Source organism: Podarcis vaucheri, assembly GCF_965113315.1.
Source record: "Podarcis vaucheri genome assembly, chromosome: 13".
Taxonomy (NCBI): Eukaryota; Metazoa; Chordata; class Lepidosauria; order Squamata; family Lacertidae; genus Podarcis; species Podarcis vaucheri.
The window spans coordinates 44,483,708-44,494,336 of NC_138751.1; the positions used below are offsets into that span (position 1 = coordinate 44,483,708).

Here is a 10,629-nt window from a genome sequence, read left to right on the forward strand (position 1 = left end):
TTCCTCCTCCTCCCCAGGGTTGGTGGCGAGCCAAGATGGCGGCGCCCTGCGCGTTCGAGCCGTGGCTGGAGGGGCGCCTGGCTGCACTGGGTCTCGACGGGGACGTGTACGGCGGGTACATACGGGGCGTGCTGCGCGAGGCCGAGTGCGACGCCGAGCGGCTGGAAGGGCTGGCGGGGGCGCTGGCGGCGGGGGAGCAGGTGAGCGCGACACCCACCGCATTGCAGCGCGAGGGGAGAAACCGAGGGGGAAAGGGGGCCGAGGCGACCCGGGCAGTCGCGGGTGCCGCCTCTCTGTTCTGGAGCTTATTTCGCCCCTGGAAGCCAGGTTCTCCCGTGAGTGACTTCTGAGGGAGGGAGCTGATCTGGGTAGCGAGGAGTGGGTTCGATTCCTCCCCACAGGCCCGGCCCTGCCATGGGGGCAGCTGCCTCGGGCGGCCAGTTGTGAGGGGTGGTCGAAAAGTGCCTAGAAAAGTGCAGCAGTCTAGCCCCCCGAGCTAGCTTTCTGCCTTCATGTGGCTGCCATGCCAGAGAAGCAACTGTTTTGGGTGACGTGCACCTCCCACCCCACCAGGGGGCTGGACCCCATCTGTGTCGGTGGCACGTCTTGCCCCAGGCGCCAAAAGGTCTCTGTATATAAAATAATAATAATAATAATAATACAGTTATACCTCCAGTTACAGACGCTTCAGGTTGCGCGGTTTCGGGTTGCGCACCACGCCAAACCGGGAAGTACCGAAACAGGTTCCTTCTGGGTTTTGGCGCTCGCGCATGTGCAGACCCACAAAATCACTCATGTGCAGAAGCACCGAATCGCAACCTGGCTGCGAACGCTGCGGGTTGCGAACATGCCTCCCGCAAGGATCACATTTGCAACCCTAGAGTCCGCTATATAATAATAAATTTATTATAATAATAAATTTATTTATACCCCGCTCATCTGACTGGGCCTCTCCAGGCACTCTGGGCGACTCCCAGCAAAATATTAAAAGCACGATAAAACATCAAGCATTAAAAGCATAAGTCAACTTGAACCAGACAGAACTAGTTGAGCTGTGGGGTTTTTTTGCGGGGTGAGGGATCTCAGTCAATATTATAATAATTTATAGCCTGCCCATCTGGCTGGGTTTTCCCAGCCACTCTGGGCGGCTCCCAACAGAATATTAAAAACACGATAAAACATCAAACATTAAAAAACTTCCCTAAACAGGGCTGCCTTCAGGTGTCTTCTAAAAGTCAGGTAGTTGTTTATCTCATTGACATCTGATGGGAGGGTGTTCCACAGGGTGGGTGCCACTACTGCCCGGTTCCCTGTAGCTTCACTTCTCACAGTGACGGAACCACCAGAAGGCCCTTGGAGCTGGACCTCACTATCTGGGCTGAACGATGGAGGTGGAGAGGATGCTTCAGGTATACAGGACTGAGGCCGTTTAGGGCTTTAAAGGTCAGCACCATCACTTAATTGTGCTCGGAAACATACAGGACAGTGTAAAATGGTATGGGTAGCCACTCACAGTTAGCAGTCTAGCTGCCACATTCTGGATTAATTGTAGTTTCCAGGTCACCTTCAAAGGTAAAGGTAAAGGGATCCCTGTCTGTTACGTCCAGTCACGGACGACTCTGGGTTGCGGCGCTCATCTCGCTTTATTGGCCGAGGGAGCCAGCGTACAGCATGACTAAACCGCTTCTGGCGAACCAGAGCAGCGCACGGAAACACCATTTACCTTCCCACCGGAGAGGTACCTATTTATCTACTTCACTTTGAAGTTGCTAGGTTGGCAGGAGCAGGGACCGAGCAACGGGAGCTCACTCCATCGCGGGGATTCGAACCGCCGACCTTCTGATCGGCAAGGCCTAGGCTCTGTGGTTTAGACCACAGCGCCACCCACGTCCCTTCTTCAAAGGTAGCCCCATGCAATGAGTCTTGTGTGGTGTATTGGCTAAAAAGGCTCAAATAATCATTGTACAGTTTGAAGGGGTCCCGAGGGTCATCTAGTCCAACCCCCCTGCAATGCAGAAATTTCAACACACTGGTCCTGATCTAGCGTCTTGTCATGAACTTGGTTGGTATGTTGGTATCCTTTTTAAGCCTCCCGCAACCAGCTCCCCCTCCACCCGTATCTGCAATGTGGGGACAATGCCGATCTACCTTGGACAGTTGTCGTAAGGGTTCCAAAGAGATAACAGCCCTCCCCAGGTGTTCTATTTATTCATGGGACTGTGGTGGTGAGTCCTGTCCTCTCTCTTGTTGTGTTTCCTCGGCCCCCTGTGGGTTGAAGGGTGAGCTTCTGAAACATGGAGGACCTGTACTCATTGAGGCTCCTTGCGTAATTGGAAGGTTCCCCACTTCATTCATCTCATAGGACCAGGTTGGTAGACTGTGAATGCCAGCCATTTTCTTTTATCAGATAATTCTCTCCATGAGTTGTAACTCCCCTCATGCTTCAGAGAGAGAGAGAGAGAGCAAAGATCTCGTATTTTGTATTATCACGTCATCAGTCTGTGGACCTGAAGAGTGTTTCGCTCTGTGAATTAGTCTCTTTACCTGCACTCGGGCATAGCATACCATACAAATATAAACATGTTACAGGCACGTGTTGTACAAAGTAAAAAGAAAAGAAAAGAGCAAAGTAGCTTTAAAGCAGGCTTCTTCAACCTCGGCCCTCCAGATGTTTTGAGACTACAATTCCCATCATCCCCGACCACTGGTCCTGCTAGCTAGGGATAATGGGAGTTGTAGGCCAAAAACATCTGGAGGGCTGAGGTTGAGGAAGCCTGCTTTAAAGTGTATCAATCTCTCTTATTTATTTATTCAATTTGTATACCACCCTATACCTGCAGATCTCAGGGCAGTTCACAACATAAAATTACAATATTAAAAAACACAAAATACATAATAAAAACAAAAACAACTAAGCTAAACTTTTTGCTACACCTTGGTTAAATTCTGGGAGGGCTATGAGGGCTTAAAAAAAATTGGCCAGGGGGCAGGTCCAGCTTTGGCATTCCAAGCCTCCCAAGTTGTCCCTTCCTGTGTCTTTGTGATGGACAAGCCTTTTTCTTCCACTGACAGGCATCTTTTCTTTTAATCAGGATGAAGATGTACTACAAGAAGTTTGCAGAGAAATAGTCGAAAGGTGGTCAAAGGCCCAAAATGATGGAAGTAATGAAAAGAAAGAAGGTATTTCACATTCCTTTTGGCATCACTGGAGTTGTTGCTGGATGCTTTCTGCATGGCTTTCAACTTATTGGATCAAAACTTTAAAGTTTTCTCTCCCATTTCTGCCCTTACCCTATTTGTTGTTTCCTATTTCCCTCCCCCTTGATCTGTCAGGCATCTGTTCCCTGGAACAATAACGGAAGCTTTTTAGAAAAATTGTTTTCACTCTGCAGGTGAGGATCTCTTGCACACACTGTCTTTGTCAGGAGATCTTGTTCCGCACAATGTAGGAATTGGGCCTTTAGTGTTGTGGCATCTGCCCTTTGGAATTCCCTCCCCTTGAATATTAGACGAGCACCGTCTCTGTTGGCTTTTCAGCACCTACTGAAGCCCTTCCTCTATCCAACAAGCTTTTTAAATCGAGATCTTTCTCAGCCTGCACCTTTATTGGAATTGTTTATAATAATTTTTAAAAACGCTTTATTGTTTGTCTGCCTCAGCTCCTTTGCAAGGAAGGACAGGATAAATAAAACAAATAAGTAAAATAAAATAAATCTGAAGAACAGTTACAGATTAAAGGAAAAATTACCCCCTATTCTATATTGCATGCATTTCCTATAATTTATTATTATTATTTTTTGGTGGCACCCATATACCACTCCATAACACAGGTATCTGGGCAGCTTGCAGTAAAAACAGTGTATATATAAAATAAAATATTAAAACATAAATTCAAAACTATAGCAGTACAACTAAACCAAGAGTACTTGAGACCTACATGATTATAAACAATAGACTTAAGAAGGATTTTTCAGCCTTCTGTGAATAAATGGCAGAAAGGTTTATTAATTATCGAGAAGTTAATAGGTTTATCTGTTTGATAAAAGTTTGATATTTTTCCATAGGTCTGGCTATAACAGAACATTGGTTTTTGCCTTCGAAAATACAAAAGATGTATGATACAGAAAGCAGATGTTGGTACTGCAAAGCAGCAGCAGGAGACTTGAGCCACTTGTGGTGGGAAAACATTTAACGTTACTGGAGAATTATTACACAGATAATAGGAGCAATGCTAGTAATGCAATATGCAGTCTTGTGATATGTTTCCTTAATCTTGTAAAATACTGTAATGTGCTGCCTGATCAATAGGCTCCTCTTTTAATCTACAAGCTAAGGAAATACAAAGATGGTCTTGATTTCTCGTGTGTAAAATGACAAATTTAAACACTAATATATTATGAACGCTTGTATGTACAACACTTGCGTATAAATACATATGGATGTAATGTTTACATATTTTTAAAAATCAAATTATTTAAGAGTAGTAGGAATATGCCTAGTGTTCTTAAAATGACTTGGGTCTGACCTTCATCTTTCATGATTTCTGTGTTCAGCTCAAAGCAGCATTTTATGCTGCCCTCTATGTGTCATCAGAGCTTGAATATCTTCTGGAAGTGATGCAAGATTTGAAAAATGCATTTCGGGCAAGCAATTTGGGATGAGTTGGGCGAGAAGTTATTTTAGGGGCCTGCTTAAAATACCAAACTGTTTTGATGTTGATTCCAAACGTTATTCGCCTTGTGCTCAAAATAGCACATGAAAACTGTCCACAAGCTGTTCCTCTCCAGTATCTTGGCTGTGCTGTAACTACAGAACATAAGCCCACAAGGGTGAGATTCAAATAGGACTCAGCTCACCTATGTACATTTCCAAGCACAATTCAAAGTGTTGGTGCTGACCTTTAAAGCCCTAAACAGCCTCGGTCCGGTATACCTGAAGGAGCGTCTCTATCCCAATCATTCAGCCCGTACACTGAGGTCCAGCTCCAAGGGCCTTCTGCCGGTTCCCACGCTGTGAGAAGTGAAGCTACAGGGAAGCAGGCAGAGGGCCTTCTTGGTAGTGGCACCCGCCCTGTGGAACGGGAAGTTCTTAACGTTTGATGTTTTATTGTGTTTTTAATATTCTGTTGGGAGCCGCCCAGAGTGGCTGGGGAAACCCAGCCAGATTGGGCAGGGTATAAATGTTGTTGTTGTTGAAGGGTGATCATGGACTTCTCTTTCTTTACCCTTGCTTTGTCCCCTTTCCTTCCCAGATGAGATCCAAGCTATAGCTAACATAATTGAAAAGCAGGCACAAATCGTGGTGAAGCCCAAAGAGGTCGCCAAGGAAGAGACACTACAGAAGGCTGCCCTCCTGGCGCAGTATGCTGAGGTGACAGATGATGAGGAATATCCTTTGTGCTGCAAATTCCCAAATCATGTTGAATCTACTCTCTGGCTGGCTGATCCATTAACTGTGGGGCTGGAGTCCATGGGTTCCTTTCCCCCTCTATTATTATTATTTGTTAGTTAGTTAGTTAGTTAGTTAGTTAGTAAGTATACAGTGGTATCTCAGGTTACATATGCTTCAGTTTACATACGCCTCAGGTTACAGACTCCGCTAAGCCAGAAATAGTGCTTCAGGTTAAGAACTTTGCTTCAGGATGAGAACAGAAATCGTGCACTGGCGGTGCGGCAGCAGCAGGAGGCCCCATTAGCTAAAGTGGTGCTTCAGGTTAAGAACAGTTTTAGGTTAAGAACGGACCTCTGGAATGAATTAAGTATGTAACCAGAGGTACCACTGTACTTCCCTATGCCCGCAGGTCTCAGGGAGGTCACAACATAAAATCACAATGTAAAAACACAGAATATATATAAATATATATGCACAACCCAATAAACCTCCTCCCCAACACATTTTAAAAGACCATTGGATGTCGGTCAGCCAGAGGTCTGTATGAAGAGAAATGTTTTTGCCTGGTGTTGTTCCTGTGGAGAGAGACCCTTGAGGTGTTTATAGCCTGCCCTGCCCCATGAACTTAGTTTACAGTATACAGGAAATTACAGTATACAGTGGAACCTTGGTTCTCAAAGGGCTTAGTTGACAAACAAATCGGCTCCCAAATGCCGAAAACCTGGAAGTAAGTGTTCTGGTTTTCGAGCTTTTGTTGGGAGCTGAACACCTGATGCGGCTGTCGGCTATTGTTTCCGGGTTGCCTGTGCCAATCGGAAGCCGCACCTTGGTTTTTGAACATTTTGGGAGTCAAATGGACTTCCGAAATGGATTAAGTTCGAGAGCCAAGGTTCCACTGTACATGCATATTTATAGTAAAGTTCTCTGCCTTGGACTGTAAGAAGATTCACTGTGTGTCAGTGTGTGTATTATGGGTTAATGAAGGTTAATAAGAGATCTGAAACTGTGCCTTAAATCAAAACAGATTTCAACAACGGCAGTCCATCAGATGGAAAATAGGTTTTTATTTCATTGCAGTACGCACCATTACATTGGCAGCCTGTGATTGTCACATATCCAACTAGTGCGGACTGGTCAGGCAAACTAACAGAAAAAATTGCTTTGAGATGAGTGCAAGTACAGATGGCTTTCAAAATGGACTAGACACAATCATGAACGGCAGGTTTATTGTTGCCTATGAGCTGCGATGGCTAGGAATCTGATTGTCAGCTTCTGAGAAGAAGCAGAGGTTAGATATCTCCTTCTTGCCATACTCCTCAAATGTCTTCAGAATATTCTGGCAATGGGGAATCAGATTTCAGTGTCTTATACGGCTTCACAGTCCTTTTTTGGGGGTTGTGGTCATGCTGTGTCATCACCAGAGCATCCCTCCCACCACAGCATTCCTTATCACCCAAATCCTAATTAGTGACCAAATGCCCTTAACTCGGCACACTGAAGCAGATGGCGAAGATGATCCTGGGGCAGCAGCAGTGACCGTCAGTTCCGAAAAATGTATCCTTACAAATAGGGTATTCTGAGGCCACAATATTATTAGTAATGTGAGATGGGGAATGTTGACTTATTTGAGAACAAAAGTGGGGTAGTAATTGGCAGGGAATACTGGGTCTGAGGGGGTAGCAATTGTATATAGTATGGAATCTCTGGAAGGAAATCTTGAGAAGGCAAGGATGAAACAATCTTACTGGGTGGTGATTGGGTTGCAAGCTGTAGATGGTGAGTTATGGAGTCGTTTTATATCTGCTGTTATAGGAAAAAATCTGCCAGTAGTCGGATGCTGGTCTAGCTTGGTTTCATGTGTTTCTTGTAAGCTAAATTGGCCGGGTTACTGTAGCTCATACGACAAATATTACAGGTAATTTATATAGCACTTCCTAATGTCCAAGTTGCTATACAGTCATACCTCTTGTTACGTTTGCTTCATGTAACATTTTTTCAGGTTGCGTCCTGCGGCAACCCGGAAGTACCGGAAAGGGTTACTTCCGGGTTTCGCCACTCACACATGCGCAAATGCGCAAAATGACATAATGTGCAGAAGCAGTGAATCGCAACCTGTGGGTTGCATTCCTTTCATGTTGTGAATGGGCCTCCGGAACGGATCCCTTTCGCAACCAGAGGTGCCACTGTATAGTTTTCATTGTATTACCTCTCAATACAAGTGAGGTTGGTTGAGATAAAGTCAATGGAAATCAAGGGTATAGATGAGGGAAATGTGGGAATTGAATGCAGGGATCCCAGACTCTAAATCATGGGTTAGCAAACTAAGGCCTGGGGGCCGGATTCGGCCCAATTGCCTTCTGGATCCGGCCCGCGGACGGTCCGGGAATCGCCACGTGGATCGGCATGGGGATTCTGATCGTTTGGGCTGTGCGATTCCCGCCCCCCCCCCCCACGGCAGCGCCTCCTCGCTCCCTCCTCCTGGCTTCTCCCCGCCCTGCCTAGAGGAGGAAGGGGGCTGGGTTTGTTGAGCCACGGTTGGCTGAGCACCATTTTAAGCAGCCCCTCTCTGGAGCAAGCCCTTTTGCGCCGCTTATTGTCCTGCCGCCGCCATTCGCAAGGCACAGGTGCTGCGGTTGGCTGAGCGCTATTTAAAGCAGAGCAGCCCCTCTGGAGCCAGCCGTTTCATGCTGCTCATCGTCCCTCTGTGCCGCCAGTCCCTGCCGCTCGCATGGCACAGGTAAGCATCCACCGGGGCTCGTCCGGTGCTGTGGAGAAGAGAGGGGAGAGTCGTGGGGGGATTTACCCCCCAAAAAAATATAGTCCAGCCCCCCACAAGGTCGTAGTGACAGTGGGCTGGCCCCCTGCAGAAAAAGTTTGCTGACCCCTACTCTAAATCTTTCCATGAACCAACTTTGGTCAGTTGTTTTGATGTGCCAGTCGCAGGAAGAATGATGCTCATAATTCACTCTGTGTCGAGTTCCTTGTTCTCCTCAACTCCCTCCTTGTCAGCTCTGTTCAGAAACACAAACCTGGAAGCCGTTATGAATGCCCGGAAGCTGGAAAGAGAGCACCTGCGGGACGAGTCGCATCGGAAGAAGGAGCAAGACAAACTCCAGCGGGAGAAGGACAAGTTGGCTAAGCAAGAACGTAAGGAGAAAGAGAAGAAGAGAACACAGAAAGGCGAGAGGAAGCGGTAGCATGGAACTACAGCTGGACTCCTCTTTTCTTCCCTCCCCTTCCCTCTGTTATATGGCACAGCATGCATACAGATGGAGTGCTCATAGGAAAGAATCCTTTCAAACACTTTGGTGTGTGTTGGCTTTCAAAGCTGCAAATCTGTCCTAGGCAAGGACTGTGGGGAGGGGTGAAGGGAGTCCTCTGAAGCACTGAAAGAAAACTACACACACATTTTTGTTGTCCAGTCTGTTGGGCTCAGTGGTCGTGGCCAACATCTGTAACCAAAGAACTGTGTGGTGGCTGCCTCCCCCCTCCCCTCGTCACTTTCTATTTTTATTAACTACATATGGGGAAACTGTATGGTTGAGGGAAGTATTTGGAAACCCCTTTATATATTCACTCTAGCCAAAGGTTGCTTTTGGTTGGTGGAACTGTGAATGAAACCCAGTTTCCTACGTATGTATGCCAGGGAGAGGCAACACCCTTTATGAAGTTGAATTAAGAGCCTAGTACAGCACCCATAATCTTCTGCAGCCAAGTGTCACCTAATTTTTGTTTCTTTTTCTTCTCATTTGGGGCTGGGCTAGTAAATCTCTGTAAACTTCAACAAGGTTGTATTATTGCCATCTAAGTAAAGTTCTGTGAATTTTATTAGCGCTTGACATGTTTGAATCCTTAGCTTTTTGTCATATACTGCAGTAAAGCTGAGCTGGAATAGAGGGACATAGGGACCAAAGCTGTTTGTAACAGATTGCTCACAGCCCAGAGTATGTAAGAAAGGATAGTTTGCCAGGGTTAAAATTCCCAGTGAAAGGGAGAGCTGTGTGGATCCATCACGGTGTTTCGTTGTGCCAAAAGCAGTTTAGTCATGCTAGCCACAAGACCCGGAAAACTGTCTACGGACAAACGCCGGCGCGCTTGGCCTGAAAGCAAGATGAGCGCTGCACCCCATAGTCACCTTTGACTTGGCTTAACCATCCAGGGGTCCTTTACCTTTACCTTACTCTTGGAAGATAGTGAAGCTAAGGGCCAGAGTGTCCAGATTAGGGCTGGGCAATATTTGGTTTTCAACATTGTGATATATCACAATGTCTGAAATAAGGATGGAGCTACATAGAGGCATTGGCTGGCTTCACTGTTTCTCCCACATGGTGATTTCTGCATAGTGTGCAGACACACCATGATTCACAATATATTGCCAGGTCAAAAACAATGAAACCGTTAACATGATACAGACTCAAAATGGTTTTGGACAGTATATCAAGATATTGCACAGTTCTAGTCCAGATGCCGGTACCCGAAGGACAATGGCAGAACAAGCAGGAGAATGAGTCCGCGTGAAGGGTATATGACTAAGTTTAAACTGGAGGATCTTAGTGGTGCTGCTTCCCTTTCCATCTTAAAGAGGAAAAATCTGCCTCATTCAGACTTTTTATCAGGCTAGCCTTTTTTTCTTTGAGAGCTCTGTGGAAGAATTCTGAAGCTGCTGGAAAAAAAGGGACCTGGGATTTTCGGTGAAGGAAAAGGAGGAACTTCTGCCATCTGACTTGAGAAAACAGGTTCCTGAGCTAAACCCTGGCACAATGTAGCCCTGGGTGGGAACGAAAAAGAGAGAGCCTGGCTGGGACCAGGGAAATGGAGCAAATCGCCTAGTAGTAAAAGAACCTCATAATCTTGGTTTGCCAAGGTCACATTCTGTCTTATAATTAATTAATTAAATTTATATACTGCCCAAAGATCACAGGGCGGTTCACAACATGAAAATACAAAATGAGAAAATTCATAATAAAACCAAGAACAAAAATTAACCACTACCCTCCCCCCATTTAAAAGAACATATTGTTTTATTAGCCAAAGTCCTGGGAGAAAAGGAATGTTTTCACCTGGCACCTAATGTAATGTAATGTAATGAAGGCACCAGGCGAGCCTTCCTAGGGAGAGCATTCTACAAATGGAACCACCACAGAAAAGGTTGTTGCCGCCCTCTAGACCTCCCATGAAGGAGGCACACAAAGAAGGGCCTCACGTGATGACCATAGTGTCTGGGTCAGTTCATACAAG

At 46.0% G+C, this 10,629-nt stretch overlaps 1 protein-coding gene across 1 annotated transcript; it reads left to right on the top strand.

Moving 5' to 3' along the window:
- CCDC43 (coiled-coil domain containing 43) lies at positions 1-9,219 on the top strand. Its single transcript, XM_082196469.1, has 5 exons — positions 1-200; positions 3,093-3,180; positions 5,252-5,387; positions 6,887-6,945; positions 8,401-9,219. Exons 1-5 carry the CDS (start codon positions 36-38, stop codon positions 8,586-8,588), a joined length of 636 nt encoding a protein of 211 aa, XP_082052595.1. The 5' UTR covers positions 1-35; the 3' UTR covers positions 8,589-9,219.
- Positions 9,220-10,629: the final 1,410 nt, after the last annotated feature.